This window comes from Zeus faber (assembly GCF_960531495.2).
Source record: "Zeus faber genome assembly, chromosome: 19".
Taxonomy (NCBI): Eukaryota; Metazoa; Chordata; class Actinopteri; order Zeiformes; family Zeidae; genus Zeus; species Zeus faber.
In genome coordinates, this window is record NC_137206.1 from 15407103 (window position 1) to 15427801 (window position 20699).

The 20699-nt window shown below is 43.3% G+C and overlaps 2 protein-coding genes across 4 annotated transcripts; one reads left to right on the forward strand and one right to left on the reverse strand.

The window, feature by feature from the left end:
* Positions 1-621: 621 nt before the first annotated feature.
* Positions 622-14805, reverse strand: shrprbck1r (sharpin and rbck1 related). Of its 2 annotated transcripts, XM_080020362.1 has the most exons (14): positions 14359-14805; positions 13599-13773; positions 12273-12356; positions 10793-10934; positions 9872-9962; positions 8979-9282; positions 8210-8373; positions 6882-7052; positions 4333-4493; positions 3894-4005; positions 3030-3209; positions 2348-2446; positions 2064-2207; positions 622-1493 (listed from the first exon to the last, which is right to left on the reverse strand). In XM_080020362.1, exons 1-14 carry the CDS (start codon positions 14626-14628, stop codon positions 1413-1415), a joined length of 2178 nt encoding a protein of 725 aa, XP_079876488.1. In that variant the 5' UTR covers positions 14629-14805; the 3' UTR covers positions 622-1412. The 2 variants fall into 2 exon arrangements, with proteins under 2 accessions (XP_079876488.1, XP_079876489.1); XM_080020363.1 differs by lacking the exons at positions 622-1493; positions 3894-4005 and having other exon boundaries at positions 2069-2207.
* On the forward strand, positions 13764-20551 carry prlh2 (prolactin releasing hormone 2). Of its 2 annotated transcripts, none has more exons than XM_080020365.1 (5): positions 13764-13890; positions 14384-14598; positions 17546-17947; positions 19189-19387; positions 20170-20551. In XM_080020365.1, exons 4-5 carry the CDS (start codon positions 19228-19230, stop codon positions 20349-20351), a joined length of 342 nt encoding a protein of 113 aa, XP_079876491.1. In that variant the 5' UTR covers positions 13764-13890; positions 14384-14598; positions 17546-17947; positions 19189-19227; the 3' UTR covers positions 20352-20551. The 2 variants fall into 2 exon arrangements, with proteins under 2 accessions (XP_079876491.1, XP_079876490.1); XM_080020364.1 differs by having other exon boundaries at positions 19200-19387.
* The last annotated feature ends 148 nt before the right edge of the window (positions 20552-20699 follow it).

Consider the following 20699-nt stretch of genomic DNA (forward strand, 5'->3'; position numbering starts at 1 on the left):
CTAATTCATTCCTGCAATCTATTTTTAACAGCCGTTATCAAGCATTTTACGGACGCAGGGTATACATTTTGATTTGTGATAAAAACAAACTACACCACTTTTTCCGAGTAGAGATGTCATGTTACAGAAATGAAAGGGTGGCTTTAATCTGCAGTTTGTCAGGCAGTGGTTTTAAATACAGACGCAGACAGACGTCGGTTTTTACTTGTGCAAACCGTCGGATCGGAGATGTGCTTGAGAGGAGCTCCCTGAGACGAAGAGTTTATATTGGGAGTCAGAAATAATATATGGTCAGTTCGACGTCACAGATTCGTACGTGTTCAAGATGAGGCAAACTCTGAGAGGCGCAAAGGTTCCTGCTTCGGGGCTGATCCATGATCCATCGAGGCGAGGAGGGGAAAAAAAAAAAACGATAGCAGTGGCAGGAGACCAAGGTTGTGTGAGAATTAGCACTGTGCGCTGAAAATAAGGATATGCGACTGAGGTTATATGAGGTTGTGTTCTTCATTATGTGTGTGCATAAATGTGATTACATAGATTTAGATATTAAACAGTCACACCCGTATATCAGGAACCTAAAAATACACATTACGGCACAAAATTCAACACAGGGGGGCTCTGCAAGTTTAAAGGGCATTTTGCATTTAATAACAAGGCACAATGGTAACATCAGCAGCCAAGAGAACAAACGGTAAACAGCGACGTGAAAACTAGGATCACTCTCAAATTTAGGGTTATAATGACTGGAAACGTGTAAGGATCTGAAACGCGACACGGTCATAACAGCACATCTGTCGGTATCGACTTATGCTGATGGTGTCATCACACGACATCCATTTTTTTCAGTCAGCAGGAAGAGTACAACCACATCACCACCACCTCCACTGGGTGAAGAAGATATTGGTCTTTGAGGGCGGCAACGTGGCGCAATAAATAGACGGCGACATGTTCAGCAGGGAAACGTCCGCTCGGCGCAGAACGAATGTGAGATTCGGCTTTACAAAGAGACGCGCACGCGCGCACACACACACACACACACACACACACACACACACACACACACACACACACACACACACACACACACACACACACACACACACTTCAACATTTTCTAGCTGCAAAACAAAAACAGTTCGTATTCGATTTTACCAACTGCGTCATTGTAACAGAATAAGGATTCACGCACTCAAAGGAGAAGGACATTTCGGGTTAATGATCTTTGGTGAAGACAGAACAGAAACACCTCCTCTGTATTGCTGGACTTGCAGAGCATTCTGCTTTGCAACTAAAAGGCACATTACGCATTTCAAACACCCCGACACCCGGTGACGGGAAGCACTTCACTGTGACCGTTCTGTCACGTCCCACGTGTTGAGCTCCGAATCCAACACCCACGTCCAAGGGCTTCCTCAGTGGCAGTTCTGGCACTTGGGATGGCATTTTTGGCTGTTGATGTTGCAGCGGCACCCACCGCTGGTGTCTCCGGGACCCTTGGGATGGACAAGAGAGAATGAAAATGAAACCGGCAAAGAAATAAACAAAATAACAAAAAAAAAAAAACAAGGCTAGTTTAGTCTGGGTGTAATGAAATAAACCAACTTTACTTTGTGATTTGCGTTAGGACGTGTGGGCATTTTGGACCGGTCCCTTTAGGGCTGTCACAGGGTCTATGCAAGCCACAATACGCCAATTCTTGCTTACGTACCATACGCACGTTTTTAGGGCCCTGTCTGTGTCGTAAACGGCTAATCCACCAAAATCACTAATTTGGCAGGCGGAAGCATTGGCTGGGGTATTTAAAAATGGCTACCGACGAGGAATGTTTAATTTTGCCTATCCTCAACAGCCGCCGAAAATTAAAAAAGAGAAGATGGTCAGCATGTCCTTTCAATACTACGAGAATGCAAGATGATATTCTATTATGGGGGGATGTTATTCACCCACTGGTGCTGCTGCCATGCCGTATTGTTTGTTGAGTAATATTTGAATTGTATCGCATTCAATGCATGAAGCTGGAAATGGTTGCAAACCCCCTAAAGTGACATGTTTGGATTTCTCACCCCCGGCCCCCAGCGTGGCCCCCTGGTCACCCAGCAGATCTCAGTGTGACAGACAGTGCAGCGCAGCCAATCGCATCCCTCCTTCTTCTGAACAATAATGCCACACTGCGGACAGTGCATCGCCTCCCCCGACTGCACCAGAGTCTGTATGAGAGAGAGAGAGAGAGAGAGAGAGAGAGAGAGAGAGAAAGATGCACTCATTTTTTTTTTTTCCAGAAACTTTTCATGGACCCCCTGGCTAAGCGCCCGGACCTCATTTTGAGAATCACTGGCCTAAATCTCACCTTCAGCAGGTCCCTCGTACTCCTGGCGGCAGAGTCGTTAATGGCGCGAGCAGCGAGGTCGTCCTGGTACTGCTTACAGTCCATTCCCTCGTGGATCGCCTGGGATCAGAATCAGAACAACAATCAGTTTTATTCGCCCTGAAAATTCACGTACACAAGGAATTTGTTCCGGTGAGGTTTGGTGTGTTACACTGTCGACCATTAGCACAAAAAATAAAACCAAAAAAGTTAACAGTCCGAAAAAAAATGGATAATACAAACAATAATCAAATAGAATTAAAAAAAAAAAAAGCCAAGGAAAATTAAAACAAATACAAATGAAATAAACAAATACTGTACAAAAAGCACAAAATAGAAACAGAGAGTTAAAGATACACCAATATACAAAATATATGATGGATGACCCAAAATGCATTCAAGCATATAAGAGCATGTTCAGTAAAAAGTGGTACTTTTCAGCAGCTCACACCTCTGTGTGTGTATGAGAAGCATCAGGGACCGGCTTCTTACCAGCTTTTTAAAAAAACAAGTAGTAGCAGTGAATATTCACAGTAACCAATTGAAAAAGCATATAAAACTGCCAACTACTGGGGAGGTATGAGCCTATCTCACCAATGTTCATTATAGGCATTGTGGTGTTTAATGTCCCAGGTAGGTAGGTAGGAAGTGGTTTCTCCAGTACCTTGCAGAGCAGGCAGTTGTGCTTGTGGCACACGGGGCAGTGGAAGATGTTGACCGTGTCCTCGTACACGCACCAGCCCAGGCAGTCGGGCGTGGCGCAGTGGTAGCTGCCCTCGCAGCGGGACTCGGCCACCAGCAGACCCCTCTGGAGCCAGCGCTCGTAGTCCTCCGCTGACACCAGCTGAACGGAGGACAGAGGGAGGTATTAATAATAACATCTATTAAAATAATAATAATAATAATAATAATAATAATAATTATCATTTGAAAATAGGATAATAGGTATGTTAGTGGTAACCATATTTGAAAACGCTTGCATTTGCGCCATTGCGTGCATGGGACTGTAATACATGGGTGCGTGCCTCATCGGTTACTCCACAAAAATATGTCGATTTTCACCCAAAAAACACTATAAAATGAAGTTGTTGTTTTTTTTGTGGTCGATTTGATAGCGAAATGTGTAAAACAATGCAAGTGTGCCAAGTGAATTTAATTACGTACTCTAATAGGAAACGTACGACAGAAATAAATAATGAACCAACAACCTCAGATACGGTCTCATTATTGACTCCGATTGTACAATGAAAATGAATATAATAGCTGTTCAATCTCAGCAATAACGATATTCATTTGAAGAAAGACCCCAAAATGTCAATGGGACGGTTGGTGACCTGACGACAGAGACGAGCGAAAGAGCCTTGACCCTTAATGTACATGACTCCAAATTCGTACCTCGGCGCCGAACCACCACCCACTCGGCGTGGATCAAATTGGATAACGCACACCGCGGCGGGCGGTGTGCGGTGTCCGCATAACCCCCCCAGCTCCGAGTCGTTACAATCAGTGTGGTCTTGCTGTGACTCACGGCTCGGATCTCCCTCTCTTGCAGCGTGCAGGAGCAGGCGTACGTGTCGTCTCTGTAGGGACACGCCACCTCCGGGTCCTCGCAAAGCATGATCACAGAGCGCAGGCACTCTCTGCAGGCGTGGAATTAGTCCATGTTTTACCTTCATTCACCGCGTCAAGCATTTTTTTTTTTTTTTTTTTCAACAACTCTTTGCAATGTTGTCATGTGTACAATTTCAACAGATTTTTTTTGGAATAAATGGAATGGAATGGATGGAATAAATATGACAGTTTAAAAGGGGTTCGTACGTGTACAACACACCTCGGGGATGCACCTCGTCAAGTTTAACACCATGACAACACTTCTTAAAAAAAAAAAAGCATTTCTAAAAGTATTTCTTTAGAAAAATGTGTTTTTAAGCAACCCGGGCTGCGGAGCGGTGACGGCGCCGCTCTACCTGCAGAAGCAGTGGAGACACTCCCTGAGCAGCACTCCCTCCCCGGGCTGCAGGTCCAGGTAGCAGATCCTGCAGTCCACCGCCTCCGGGTTGGGAACCAGGTGTTGGCCGTCCAGCATCACCAGGCGGGCGAAGTTCTCCCTGCGCTCCTCCTCCTTCGCCTGGGAGAGATTGGATGGCGGAGACGGGTTACGGCTCTATCGCGGAAGCTGAATCGTTGGAAAGGTGAGATTTGGGGTAGTAACTCCCAAACATTCAGGTAAGGAGTAATATAATTTAAACACACGCATGTACATTTGGCATGTTGCGAATGGCGGATAAAACGAGTTAGAGGTAAGGAATCACGTCAGAGACACGGTGAGAAATAATAGCGAATGTTTTTGCGCCCTGTCACTATAGTGGTGCTGTTGAAATAATTGGTATTAAATGGGATCAAATTTAGTCCATACATTAAGTCCATTGGTGCAAGAAAATCCAAACTTGGAAAGCTATACACATCCATAAATAGGTTATACAAATAATATAAAATACGTTTGTTTCTATAATAGGCAACTCCTCGAACTACAAATACGATTTTCTTTTCCATCATCAGATGGAATTTTAGGTTTCTCATTGCAAATAATTTACAATTTTGGTTGTAAATGTCTTGCGCACATGTGAATTCTGTTCCGTTTGCTAGAAAAAAACCTGCTGCTACTAAGAGATTGACGCATGCTGAAATACACACATTCGCCTCCGCTCGTACACATTCTCCTGCTTACATGCATCACATACCATACCTTTCACATCATACAGAGCCATGCACATCACAAATAAATCGATTAATTTTATAAATTAACCACACACACACACACACACACACACATCCCCAGAAACAATCACATTGTCAATTTCACTATCACATTTTATTTGGATACATTTTTGAAAAACATACAATTATGCTGTGCAAAATGAACATATCAAACATTCATTGGAGATGAAGTTCTGTCCTGTTGTTCCATACTGACATTCTATGCATCGTTCTTATGCATCCAGCTGGATTACAATACGTCAGAGAGTCTGTAATAAAAACCTGCTTTCATAGAAGAATCACTTCGTTGTGGCCTGGGAACCAAACCAATCTGCAGCTCATGTTTCATTTGCTCTGCAGAGTACGTCTGGCCACCCTCCCATTCAAACAGATTTCCACTTGACCTTGCCATGGTCGGGCCAATCACAACCGTTTATCTAATAGGGGGGCGGGTTGGATACGACGACGAGGGAGAGGAGAGCGCTGAGGCATTTTTGTAAACAACCAAGATGGCCGCCGCCGATGTGGAGCGGTCTGTTGAATCCGAATATAGCGACAGCACTAAAGGAACTGGACGGTATAATTTCTCTAAAAAGCTTTTGTTGATAAGAGAGATGTGTTCGCCGTATTTCTGAAAGGATTTGGTAAAAGTTTAATTTACCAACATACTCGCTCAGTGCTACGTCACACATTTCGTGGTTGTAGGTCTATCCAACGCTCTGATTGGTTGTAGGTCTATGCAATTGCGTCCAGAGATATTTTGGTCTGCACCCGTTGGCAACGCCCCTTGGAAATCTAAAATGAACTGAGAGATTCCAGATTAATACGTATTTGCGAATTAGTCTGGCGATGCCAGGCTAACTTTGTTGATCCCCGAGGGGAAATTTGTCCTCTGCATTTGACCCATCCTGACTGTTCAGGAGCAGTCACAACACGGCGATGAGGGACCAAATTCAGCTCTAGAGCCAATGCCTTGCTCAAGGGCGTCTGCGGGATTGTGACCCTGACGTGTACGGCCTCCGAATTGCTGAATTGGCACATTTTGCCCAAATGCTTTTAATACCATTTCTCTACTGTACTCTCTTAAAACAACTTTGAACATCAGCTCGTCCGTGGCTAATTCCAGTGGAATCCGCCCAACGGTAGTTTAACATCTCCAATATATAGACACATTCGAAATTCTAATCTCAACAATAAGTGCCGTCAAGCCGGCGTGTGCAGCCTGTGACTTGGTTCTACAAATTTTGATTGACTGAGGCGACTAAATAAATAGACTTGGCACGTGCGTGCGCACGCGTGTGTGTGTGTGTTCGTTTGTTCAGCAGTCCTGGTCCAGGTTGTACAGGAGTGAGTTGTTTTGAGCCCCAGCACTCCTCAGCTCCTCTCTTCTCCCTTTCTCCTTCAAAAGACAAAGAGACAGAAGAGAAGAGAGTCAACCTCAGAGAGCCTAAACCCGCCCTACCAGCTCGTTTCCATGACTATAGAGCAGGGTTACAGTTGCTCTGTTTCGGTTTCGCTTTCTCCACTCCAATAACTCGTGCCCAGTAAGGCCAGGGAGGAGGAGGGAGAGGTCCTGCTAAAGGAACCTTTATCAGCCGTAAGACTCCTGACACAAAAAAAATGATTAACCAATTCTATTGTTCCAACGGTCCAATGAGTCTAACCTCAGTGTATACAGTATGCGAGGACATGCTTGTGTGTGTGTGTGTGTGTGTGCGTGTGTGCGTGTGCGTGTGTGCGTGTGCGTGCATTCTCTTACCTGCTGGTACTGGCGGACGGCGTCCTTCTCCTGCTGGATGCGTCGGAGCTCCAGGGGGTCTGGGCGGTAGCCCCCCGGGACCACGTAGGACTCGGGACGGCCCGAGCTGCAGATCTCGCATCCCGGCCGCGTGGGCTTGTTGATGTAGGTGCAGGAGGGACAGGACCAGCCCTGAGTCAAAGACGAACAGGTTTTTAACGACGTCGATCTTACAACGCACCTTACCGAACAACTGCTGGACATTCTACGAGCGTGTCTAAGAGAAGGATATTTCCAAGAGGCAAATTCCAACTACATTTCATAACATTACATCATTTAAACAATGTTGACATGATTGCCATTAGTGGCTGAACTGACTGTAAATCAACAGGAATATAACATTTTTAGGGTAAAAGCAGGTGAGGATCTTTATCTGGAAAGCTGAGCGCAGGCAGGATTGGTGTGCAACCTGCAGCAGTGAAATAAAGTCCTGTTCCTCTTGTTTTGCATTGTGTTCAGTTGGAAAGGGAAATAAATTAAACCGCTAATCTTCATGATATTAAGTACGAAAATATGAATTGTGGAACAAACGTGTCACGCAGGAGGATCCCACACAATGAACAATGAAAGGTTTAGCTATGAAACAGAGGAAATGAAAATAGGATTGATATTAAATTAATTCATTAATTCAAACTTATTCTCTTGATTAAATTCCTATCGTGCTCCTCACAGCGTCCCAGGAACGTCTGGGTTATTTGTTTTAAATTCAACCTCCAGGCATTTTCCGCATTCCCCCCTCTTAGATCTTTCCACCTCTTGGTTTAGGAGCAGCACAGGCCACACTTCATGTTTCTTTTGTGGGTGTAGTAGAATGCACACAGAAATCCATGCAGCCCTGTAGTTATATAATGGGGCTGAGGTCATGTAGTCCATTCTGCTGGAATGTACCCAGCATGCAACTTCCTGGCTTCTCAGTGTCCACACCGTGAACAACCGCTTTTTTAATTGTCCTTTTCTTCATTAACACAGCAATTGTGTCGTAATAAATAAATAGAACACCTGCACTCTGGGCAATTATGGAATCGCTTTGGCTCAGAACATGAATGTTTGCGCTGTTGCGCAAATAATATCAGCTGCTTTTGCCACACGAGAGATCACGAACAAGAAAAATGGTCACTCAGAATATCTACATTTTAAGGTTTAGAAACCTTATGGAAAGGTTGAAGTTTGGCAGGTGGGTCTCTAGTGTTGCAGCGTTCTGTGTTGGTACTCATTCGTAACACGTTGTTGTTTGTGCATCAAACCCCACACAACAACAGATGCAGGTGGAGCTTAACACTATTCATTACCTGGGAAGATGGTGGTCTGTTGGGGCTCAGTGCTTCCCCGAGTTGGGGCATCGCCAGGTGGATGAGATCTCTGATCTCAGCCACCCTTTCAACCCTTCCCCTGTCCACCCCACCTGGAGCCCCCAGGCCCAGAGCCCCCGGGACTGGAACTCCCGGGCCCGGAGCTGGGGACAGGAGAACAAAAATGTCAACAGCTCAAAGGGAATTGACATTTCCACTGAGCAGATAATGTCCAACTATGTTTTCAAACACTAAAAGTATACTGTGACCTGTATGGCTATGGAAGGGATTCTACAAATACAAATGGAAACAGAAAAACCACAATCTGTAAATTTGTATTAAACGACCACTGTGTAATGTGTAAGAAGAGTCCACTCCACTCCAGGATCCACACCATGCATCCACTCCACCTCCACCCCCCGCCCCATATCATAAGTGTGTTCTATAACAAAACCACACACGAATCAACCATTAAATGTGTGTTTAAAAGGTGTTTGTGTACTTTCATATAAAAATGGTTTACACATCACAAGTAACGCGTTATTAATTTGTGGATGGAGAAATATATTTGTTTCTTTTTTGCTATTTAATAATCTTAGTACAGATTTGTGGATTGTAGTATTTATTCATATTTTTCCATTTTGGTGTGTGTGTGTGTGTGTGTATAAATATATATCCATACAGAATTCCTTTGATATACAGTTTATCGCCATCATCCCATTAAATATGTAGGACACCCTGTCCACCACTAGATGTCGCCCTCTCTCACCGGGGGGGCTGCCGAGCCTGAGGGGCAGTGTGCTGAAGGGCCTGCAGCTCTGAGACAAGGCGCCATTGGCGGCCGCAGGGAGCGAGGCGGCAGGCGCTGGTGGGCGGAGCAGCAGGGCGCTCTCCTGGTCCTGCTGGAGGAGCTGGGGGGTGAGGCGAGCGTCCCGGGCCGTCAGCAGGTACAGGAACGCCGTGTCGCCGTGTCGCCGCACGCCGTACGACGCCAGCGAGCGCTGGTCGGCACACAGGCACTGGCCGATCACCCAGCGCTGCACCCGCGGGTGGAAGCCGTACTCCAGGAAGACCTGAGGGGGGGGGGGGAGGAGATTTCATTTTTTCTACCCGTCTACCAGTCAACCCAGAGGGGATTTTATTATGAATTATTATTATTATTTGTTTTTGGGCAGTTTCTCATTGTCCATTTGAGGGTTTGGAGTTTTTTTTGGTATCTGTTAACCTTTATTTTGACAGATGTTTTAAAAAAATACCCTGTCCATGTAATTTTGTGAATACTTTTTTACATGTTTTTCTGTGCAGAGTGCTTGAGGTTTTAATTACATTTTTTATTCCACCATTATTTAGCCTGAGGTAAAGTCCCATGTGGGAGGGGTGGGAAAGCCGTAAAAAGAATCTGTAATTGTAATTAAAAATGTAGACATTTTTTACAGTTTGGTGTTTACAGTGGAAGTTGTCATCATTCGTTTGAATGTTTTTTTGCCGTCAAAATACCCCATAAACGTGTGCATGTCTTAAAGCGTTTTGGAAACTTCCATTAGAGGAAGGAGGGAGAGATGGAGAGTTAGCAAGAGAGCGAGAGAGAATACTTAAACAACCGAGACAAATGGGGGCGATGTGGCCATTCATTTTTGATGTGCTTATGAATAAAAGACTCACCTGCTGTTTCAGTGCTGCAGTGGTGGCGTGGGGGAAGACTTTCATGGTGAAACAACACGAAGAGGTAGAGTCCTCCACGACGACAGTCAAGCTTTGTGACAGAAAACGAACAAAAAAAAAAACATTTATCCACTTGTCTGCACAGTTCAGAACGGCTTGAGTCACACTCGCAACACAGACGTGTTTTTTTAAATGAAGAACCGGATTGAAAAGGCGAATTCTCTTTCTAAGCGGATGCAAAAGCATTGACTTCCAATAAATGATTTGTGCAGGGGCTTTCAAGGTTAAGGTGTTATGATGTGCAATGCTCTAAAAAGGGTTACATTTTTATGAATTCATTAATTTAGAAACCCTTTTGATACAAAGCAAGTCCAGATTATTGTGTTTTTTTTTGGTTCAACATGTGTGCTTTGGAGGTCAAAACTCTGCCAGAATGCAAATCAAATAAAGGCGCCGTGAAATACCAACTGTGTGCTGCTGAATTCTAACGTTTGAGGAGAACTTTGTTTCCAACTTGTTATACAGTATGAGCCATGAAGTGCGGTTTTGAAGACAAAAAGACTCAAAACCAAACTACCCTTGCAATTTGAAACAAAATATTGTCCTTGCACAAAATATGGCTATAGGTTTTAATCCCGTGTTCCATCTAATGTAAATAATATTGAATAATAACTGAAATTATTTAAGGAAAGTCTTCAGAGTATTGGGTATTCAGGGCTCTGAATAATTTCTAATAACACGTATTTTATGTTTTCAATGACATTAGTCACTTATTTTGCTGCGGTGATAATTATAATTAGCCCATGAGGACAATAAAGTGGCATCTGATTTAATCTAATCAAAGGGAAAAAAATTAAGAATATTTCTTTGTATTACTGTAGGTTTCTAAATTACGCCAGTGAATTTAAATATCCCTCTCACTTGACTTCAGTGTGTTCAGGGTTCTGCACGGCGGGCTGGATCTCCAGCGCAACGCGCAGCCGGGCCAGAGCTGTGGAGCAGGCGGCGGCGGCCTCCATGTTGCCGGCTCCGATGGCCCGGGTCAGCTCCGCACAGACGTCCTCTGTGGACAGGGAGACAGGCAGACGAACATGATGGAACATGGTGGACAAAAGAGAATTGTTTTTTAGGGAAGCAGAGCAGAACCAGGCGGACAAAAAAGCTCAGAACGCCGTTCCCATCTTTGCTCCACGCAAATTGCAATTGTCCCCATAGAAGGACAAAATGAACCTGAAGGGAACAAATGACACAACCGAGCGTGTGATATTTGGAGAAATTGGGGACGGGGAGGAGTTTGGCGAACTGCTGAATTTGTTTATAACTAGGACGTGACAGTTCAAAATGTAAGACTTTGTGTTGACCTTTCGGTGGCACAGTTTAACGAAATGTCAGCGATTCAGTCCTTGTGTTCTACAATGGAAGAGGAAACTGCTGGTGAAGATTGTACAACGAGCAAAGACACTGAGGCCCCAGCGCCCTGCCGCCTCGCTGTTCACCGTTCACTGTTTATTGAAAGTGTATTAATATTACGCTTGTCCAAATTGCACCAAATTCGACACTGCACTCCCTTGGGTCCCCAGCAATACACGCAGCAAGTGTAAAGTAGATCAGATGAACGGTTATCAAGATAATCAAAGGACATACACACATACACACATACACACATAGAAAGTGATTCCTGCCTTTATAGTTAGACTAGAACTAGACTTTGTGAGACATTTTAATGTCACAGTTTAGCAAAATGTCAGTGCTTCAGTCCTGTGGCCTGCATGCCCGTTCAAAATGGCACAGTTTGACAAATTGGAAGGACAACTTTGCGATAAAAAATAAGCCCCAAATGTGGGCGTCTCCTCCTCTGGCGTGCGTGTGTGTGTGTGTGTGTGTGTATGTGATGTTGAAGGTCACGTGCCCGGCGCAGCGCAGGGCGGGGGTCTCCTCTGGCGTGTGTGTGTGTGTGTGTGTGTGTGCGCGCGCATCACGTTTACGGTCAGGTGCCCGGCGCTCGGCTCGCATCTACAGCGCCGTCCTCTCGCGCTTCACATATTGGATGACGGACGATGTCACAACCCCGCCCCGCTTAGTGGAATTGGAAGATGTCCCAAAGACACACTCTATGTAGGACAGTTGAAAACAAAACTATTCTACTGACCACCAGAGAACAGTGGCATCAAAATGACTAACTTGACCTAAAGCTGTAGATTTATATTTCTATCAATAGAGAACAGACCATACTGGCATATGCGGCAGTTCTGCTTGCTCACAACTTTTAAAATAGGGAGGTTATCTGAATGTAAAAACTGTTCGGCATACCAAACCTAAGACGCCTCGAGCAGGAAAAAAAAAAAAAAAAAAAAAAGGTAAATCAAAACATTTGAAAACATCATCTGAGAGCCCAAAGAACCTGTGTGCTGCAGGGTGGCTGTGTTGCATAATCCCAAATCCTCCAGGTGAGGCTGCGCGTCGGCAGCGGGCAGACTCTCCGCAACTAGAGGAGCGGATCAGAAAAGAGCACATCGAAAAAACTCAAAACTCTCTCATTCACCTTCGATTTGATCGCAATTTAAAAAAATAAAATCAAGTAAAAAGAATGCCTCCGTTAATGATGTTCACAACTCAAGAGCATTTTATCCGTCTTTCCGGGGGTTCAGGATGCTGAAAAAAAGTCCACGAGGTATCAGAAGCACGTAGTAGGTAATTCATCATTTTAATAAATTACTAATGGCCATTGTCAGTGGTCGCCTGATCTAACAGACAACAATAATAAAAATGAAATAATCTTAATCTATATCAAAGAGCCCAAATTTGGAGGGCGTATACTGGAAAGAGTGTGTGGGAAATAATGCCGGACTGAATGATAATGTGCGATGATACATTTTAGTGACAGGGTTTGTGAGGCTGCTTTTACGGTAACGTAAACTGAACTGATGGGGGGGGGGGATTAGACCTCGGCCGCGGAAAAGCCATTTGTGATGAAACCTAACGGATCAAAATAATGCACCCTAAGCCAACAAGGGGCTGTAACCAGACACATTTTAGACAGAAGGAAAGAGCCACAGGGTTATTCTGAGACATTGGTCAGGCACATGGTGTCCTGATCGGCATCACCGCCGTGTCTTATGACGCACGTGCACACGCGCACAGACACACACAGACACACAGACACACACACACACACACACACACAGACAGACACGTAGACACACACACACACACAGCTACACCGACACACACACAGCTACACACAGACACACACACACACAGATACGGACAGACACAGACACACCGACACACCCCGACACAGTTACACACAGACACACACACACAGACAGAAACACACACACACAGCTACACAGACACACACACCGACAAACACACACATACAGACTGACACACAGGCAGAGCTACACACTGACACACCCTGACACAGCTACACACCGAGACACACACAGCTACACACCGAGACACATACAGCTACACATCGACACACACACACAGATACAGACAGACACACACACACCCAGACACAGATACAGACAGACAGACACACACACACACACACACACACACACACCCCCACCCAGACAGATACAGACAGACATAGATACAGACAGACACACACACATGCAGACACAGATACAGACAGCTACACACACACACACACACACACACACACACACACACCACTAATTATTTGGACGAGTGGATCTCACGGAAACGAGTGACCCACCCCTGCGTGCTTCCCGTAGCGACGACACCACCACCGTGGCCCACTCCCTGGCCTCCTGCTCGCAGCGGAAGTTGAAGCTGATCCTGTCGTGCGGCGGCGCGGCCAGGCTCAGCTCGTGGCATTTGGGCGACTTCACCTCGTAGTTCACCGCCCGCAGGTCGAACTCCGCGACGGACTTGCGGACGGGGAGGAGGAGGAGGAGGAGGAGGAGGGGGGAAAAAAAAAAGAAAAAAAGAATGAGAACAAGAGGAAATGACAAGAGATGACTGACGGCGATAAGGACATTAAAAGGGTGAACTGTGAAGTAAACGGAAAATGAATAAACATAGATGTATATCATTTATTTGTGTCAACGCGTGTTTCCGTGCCCAACTGGCGCCCTGCATTTTGTTGATTTTTGAGTAATAATAAACGACGAATTTAATTCACGGTGAGAGCGAAGTTAAATGAGAGTTATATAGAATTAGGCCAGGAGAAAACGGGTTTTTACTTTTTCCCGTTCCTTTTCAGACGTGTATATATATATATAGTGCTAAGAATTTGCTGACTATTTTTTTTCATTTAGTGTTTATTTTCAATGGTTATTTACACGCCCGTGTTGTCTGCATAACAATAACAACACTAATATTATTTCCTAATGTTAAAAGACACCTCGTTGTCATACATTGTAATGTAAGGTCAATATTACCTTATTATTCGGTTTGAAGGATGATGATTATTAGTGGGTTTGAAGCTTCCTAACTTCGTACGGTTCTCTTACCACACTCCGGGCTGCGCCGGCGCAGTCCTGCAGGGAGAGGCGGAATTCCCCGGACTTCCCCGGGTCCATGCCGAGCTGCAGGCGGAGGGACTCGTCCCCGGCCCCGGGGAGACACAGCGGCCGGATCCCGGAGTGGCACACCGACACCCGGACCGACATCAGCACCGTGTGCCGGCCGGGGAGAGACCGCGGGGCCTCCGGTCCGCCGGCGAGCGAGGCCGGCGTCTCCGGGGCAGCGGGGTGAGTCCACCCGCCCGAACTCGACGACATGCCGGAGTCATGGACTCGCGGGCGCGGGAGGAAGACGAGGCCCACTCGGTGTTTTTTGTTTTTTTTTTGGGGGGGGGGGGGGTCTCTCCGGGCGAACCGCGCTGGACGATCACATTGTTGTGACGCCGGAGTTCCCGGAGTAAACAGGAAGAAAGTGAAGTACAGAACGTCAACTCTTCGCCGAGTTCCAGGGCGGCGCAATGCACGACGGTCCTGCGGTGGCACGGCGTGGCCACGAGGGGGCGGCAGAGCGCACTTACAGCGAGCCCCAGTGTCACGGTTCCAAAAACTGGGATTGTCCAAGGAATTGCAGGGGGCCCCCGCACAGCGAAATTATATATATTTATACATATTATATACTTTCTGAAAGGAACACACACACATACAGATATATATATATATACACACACACACACACACACACACACACACACACACACACACACACACACACACACATATTGGAGTTTGGAGTTTGGAGTTATAATTTCACTGCCATGACTTGATTATGATTTATTAGTATTATTGTTATTATTATTATAATTATTATTATCCTTTTTGTGGGAGGGGTCCTTAGTCTTCCAAGGGGGTCTTGCCAAAAAAGATGGGAGCACAATGCTGTCTACCTGCTTCAAAGGATGAACAGTGTTGGCGCGGCACATTTTAACTCCTATATAATGTGAATCATCCTTTTTTTTTTTTTTTTTTTAAAGAGATATTCACATAGTTAGATTACTTATTGGTGGATCTACCATTCGACCCAAGGATGAAACTGAAACAGAAAGTGATAACAGTTCAGCTACAGAGCCAACCGTAGGTATTTAAAATGTAAATTAAAGAATAAGATTAATTAAATACATGTACAGCCAATTAAATACATATGTGGATATAATAAATGCTATAAATTTTCAGGAAGAAATGGTGCATCATTTGAAAAAAATGCAACGCAGGTATGAAGATATTTTTTGTTCCAAGATATAAAAAATTCAGTCTGATGTTAATGATCTTCCACAAGGGGAAAAAATACTGTTTTACTATATTACCGGAATGTTTGCATTTGGTGATACTCATGGCACAAAAAGAGAAAAGAATCAATCCAAATTCCCTTTAAAGTTTTGCTGAATGGATGCCCACGTACAGCACACCTACACAGAAAGCCCCCCGGCCCATTGAGCACTGAACTGCACCGGAGGGTAAACCATAGAGGATCAATTCAGTCTGCGCTCTTTAGAGGCCAGGATTTATGAGGCAACTCATTAACAAAAAAACGTCAGGGTACATCTGAGGAATAATTCAGCCGGGGCTTGTTAGGGCTGGTTATTAATCATCCCACGAGCGGTGTTTTCCCAATCGATACAGCATCCCTCGTGCTCATCACGGCTCTCTAAGCAACAGGGTCTAAGGACCGTAGCCATGCATTACAGACACAAACACACACACATCTCCTTTATGACTCAAACTAAATGTCACGGTATGACTTCATTGATGATAATTTGTTGGGAAAAAAAATATCCCATTCATTGTGATTCTTTTCCTCACGAATCCTATTAGAGCAACTGTCTACATCCGGATAGACAAACAGACAGACAGGCAGACAGACAGAGATAGATAGCTAGAGAGATAGATAGACAGATAGATAGACCAACAGACGGATAGACAGACTGACAGACAGTCAGACAGACAGACATTGATAGATACACAGACAGATGGATAGATAGCTAGATAGATAGAAAGACAGAGAGACAGAGAGATAGCAAGATAGAACGATAGATGGCCACAGACATAGATAGATGATAGATAGATAGATAGATAGATAGATAGATAGATAGCCACAGACAGACATAGATAGATAGATAGCTAGATACATAGAGAGACAGATGGATAGACATACAGACAGACAGACAGACAGAGATAGATAGATAGCCACAGATAGACAGATAGATAGATAGACATAGATAGATAGCCACAGACAGATATAGATAGATAGATAGATAGCCACAGATAGACAGACAGACATAGATAGATAGATAGATAGATAGATAGATAGATAGATAGATAGAAAGACCCCCCCCCCACACACACACACAATCACAACTCATTAGGACACTATAATGACCATCAAACACTGATATTTCAGATGCATTGTACTGTACATTATATTATTAGAGCACAGCTAATACCCAAACCTACAAAAGAACTAACAGTTAATGTTCCCCAGCGGCTGATGCATGGACTGTTTTGTCAGTCAAAACAGTCGACTTAACTCCCCTATACTACAAATATAGCGACTTTACACCTCTGTACACAACAGCACCTCTCTTGTTAACCCTGTCACCACCTGCATCCATGTCACCTGAGGGTGCTTCTGCTCCCCTTAGCACATATTTCTGACAACTGCGTGACAGTGAGTGACATTGATTGTACAAATTCACAGGAATTGATGACGCCTTCATTTGACTTTGCAAACGGAAGGTCATCCACAATTCTCTCTCTCTCTCTCTCTCTCTCTCTCTCTCTCTCTCTCTCTCTATCTCTCTATCTCTCTCTCTCTCTCTATATATATATATATATATACACACATATACACACATACACACACACACACAAACACACACTTTTTGGAACAATAATAAGAGGCGTTGTGTTCTTCTGTGTTCTTTTGTTTGTTTTACATTATCCTCGTTTCTTAGGTCACATAAATAAGATTAACTGCAGCAATAAAGCCCTCAGTTGCAATTCTATTTGTGTAGTGATTGATTGGGTATGAATCGTTTTTGCCTTGAGATGGTGACAGACATTTAGTAAAGAAATCAAACTGAATTCAGAGCAAAGCGACTCCCAAAAAATACCCCAATTATCGTCCATACAAAACCTGTATCCTAACAACTTATCCCAAATTTGTCTCTTATGTTTGCAGCTAATCACCCGGATCGATACAGGATCCGGGAGATTGATGCAGGCCTCATCAAAGAACACCCACCACAGCTCCCGGGTCACCGTCTGAAAAGGGGGCTCCCCAAAGCGCTGTCACTGATCCCCTGATGGACTGCCCTGCTGCGTGCCGGACGGCAGCAAATGTCCAAAAACGATATCTCCATCAAATCACACCTTTTCCCTTCTCCGAGGACGTGAGGGATGGAAGGAAAAGAGGAGGGGGTGGGTGGTGCGTCCCAGAGTCTGGCTCTGCTGCGTGTGACTGACGTGCTTGATTCATCATCAGGCCACCTCTAAATATATAAGGAAGGCCACACACCTGCTCGACAGTAACACCTCCAGACCTCCACCGACTAACCTCAGCAAGCGACCAAAGTTCCCGCAGGTGAGGGTCTCTTTGTTTGTGTGTTTACTACTACTGTGGCTTGAGTTTGACAATCTTATTTTGTTTTTTTATTTTTACAAAAGTAACCAAGCGAGCTTTACAAGGGATCACATCGAGGGAGGAGAGGAAGTCATTATCACTGTATTGTGTGATGATAAATACTTTATATATTCATCACTACACGATACTTCTAGGTTCAAAACTAAAAATGTGTTAAGGCTCTCATGCATTAAAGGCTTGGTTACAAAATGACCTTATATTACCATTGTGAGTATGGTTTTGCGAATATTTGCGAATTATTTGAGAATTGATTGGACAACTTCAAGACCAATAACTTAAGGACTGTAATTCAAGAAAAATAATGATTGAAAATATTGTACTTCGGACCAATTGTGATCCCTCAATGTCTCTCTATGACCGAAACTGAAAACTGAGTATAATATTTAATTATTTTTATAAAATGGATTTCGCTTGTTTGCTTTTTTATTATTACTATTTTACTGCTTTTTATTCTTGTAAATCACTTTGAGTTGCATGTTGTGTATAATGTGCTATATTATTATTATTATTATTATTATTATTATTATTATTATTATTATTATTATTATTATTATATCTACATATAAAAATATGCTTAGATATAGTAGTATAAAACCCTAATAGAACCATCACCATGTGGAAGGCAGAATGCAGTTATAAAGAATAATTTATAGAATACACCTCCATTCTTTATAATTAACCTCTTGAATCTTGAATCTTGAATGCTATCTTGAATCTTGAATATTTAGTTTAAATTAGTGAAGCATCCTTTCTGTCTTCTGATTAGATCATGTGTGAAATAAACGAGAAACTAACAAATTGTTGTGAACCTACCGTATATCGAACCCCTCTATTATAAAAAATACTACTACTTTGAATAATAATACAAATATAATTATAACAATAATAATAATTATAATGATATACTAATGATAATAGCGATAATAATGATGATAATAACAGTGAAAATAAAATAGTGATAATAATAATACAAGTGATAATTAAATAGTAACGATGATAATAATAATAATAATAATAATCATAATAATAATAATAATAATAATAATTAAAAATAAAATAAAATAAACAATAATAGTGATAATAAAATAGTGATGATAATAATAATAATAATAATAATAATAATAATAATAATAATAATAATAATAATAATAATAATAATAATAATTATAATAATAATAAAGCTTTACCATAGCTCCTAGTCCGTGCAGTGCCTTGCCAGGATGTCTCCCAGGGGAGGGACAGTGGGACCGTGGGTGTGGACCCCCCTCTGGCTGCCTGCAGCTATCACCCTGTCCGTCCTCATCACTTCCACCATGACTGTGGCTCACAGCACCGCAGTCCAACACGACTTCCACATTATCCACAATGTCGACAACAGAAGTAAGTCAGCTCCCTTTTTCTGTCCCTTCCCACAACGGAAAAACACTTTCCATATTAGGAAATGACAATATATTAGATCGTGTATGGAAATTCCATATACAGAATTATAATTCTCAAGTAATTTCCCCCCAAAAATCTGGGAAATGTATCAACCAGGTATATATACACATTAAGTTATTATATTTTTTAATATATATTTTATAATATTTTATAATATATACACGTGTGCAAAATATATGTGGAGCCCTACCACATATTCAAATGCATTTTAAGATATATTACCTTATATTTTTGACACATGTTGGATATGCTCAGTACCTTGTTTCTGCCTTAAGAATGTAATTCAGCAATAAAAAAAGATATATCACAAAATTTTATTTTACATTTTGAATATTGTGTTAAAATTAAGTCATCATCACAGTCACACGAGAATTTTTATCACCCCCCCCCAAACTATTTTTCCAATTACTGTCTCCTCTTTTGGACTTTTACGTAAAAATGAACACCTCAAATGTTGAAATGACGGGTTTCAACATTTGAAAGAATTAGAAAGAAAAAATTCGATGTGCACAATTGAAAAATATCTTTATTTTTCTTCCTATTAAGTTGTCATCTATGCATCTGCAGGGATTGGGGAATGAACTGTGATCGTAGTTATGTGGTTTCCTATATACCTATAATACTACACGATCCACCAATCTTGAATGTATGTCCAAATGGGTCCAAAATGGCCTAAAATGTCCAGAAAAGTCATATAACTGCGTGTATTTGTATGCGTGCAGGTCCAGAGATCGACCCGTTCTGGTACGTGGGCCGCGGGGTGCGACCCATCGGGCGCTTTGGGAAGAGGCACAGTGGCGTGGAGAGCAGGGGGACGCAGCCTGTGCTCAACACCCTGGAGCTGCTGCTCGACACCCTGCAGCGCTCCAAGCAAAACCAGCAGCAGAGCGACTGGCTTCCATGACAGCATGCCCCGTCTCCACCCCCCTCCTGCACTGGTCTTGGTTTGGTTTTTAAGGATTGCATTTTATTTTTGGTTTTATTTTTGTCACTGTGACTCTTAACTGCATTCTGCCTTTCACATGGTGATGGTTCTGAAGCTACCTACTACTGCTACTGACTATTGATTGCTATTGATTATTAAAGGAGGATGTTGTGATTGGATGTGATGACCCCTGAGACATTTCTTTGAGTTCGACTTAAGAGTTTCAATTCTAGATATATGGAGCCTTTTCCTATTCCTTGTGCAGAACAAACAGATTTTTTTTCTCTCCATGAATCTGTTTTACATAGTGGCTTAAAGGTGCAGTGG

Excerpts from the sequence above, each read along its gene's own strand:
- shrprbck1r (XM_080020362.1), bottom strand. The coding sequence starts at position 14,628 with ATGTCGTCGAGTTCGGGCGGGTGGACTCACCCCGCTGCCCCGGAGACG. Across the intron at positions 13,774-14,358 it reads CCGGCGCAGCCCGGAGTGTG|TCCGTCGCGGAGTTCGACCT; the intron begins GTAAGAGAACCG and ends CCCGTCCGCAAG. Across the intron at positions 9,963-10,792 it reads CCTGAACACACTGAAGTCAA|CTTGACTGTCGTCGTGGAGG; the intron begins GTGAGAGGGATA and ends TCTGTCACAAAG.
- prlh2 (XM_080020365.1), top strand. The coding sequence starts at position 19,228 with ATGTCTCCCAGGGGAGGGACAGTGGGACCGTGGGTGTGGACCCCCCTC. Across the intron at positions 19,388-20,169 it reads CCACAATGTCGACAACAGAA|GTCCAGAGATCGACCCGTTC; the intron begins GTAAGTCAGCTC and ends GTATGCGTGCAG.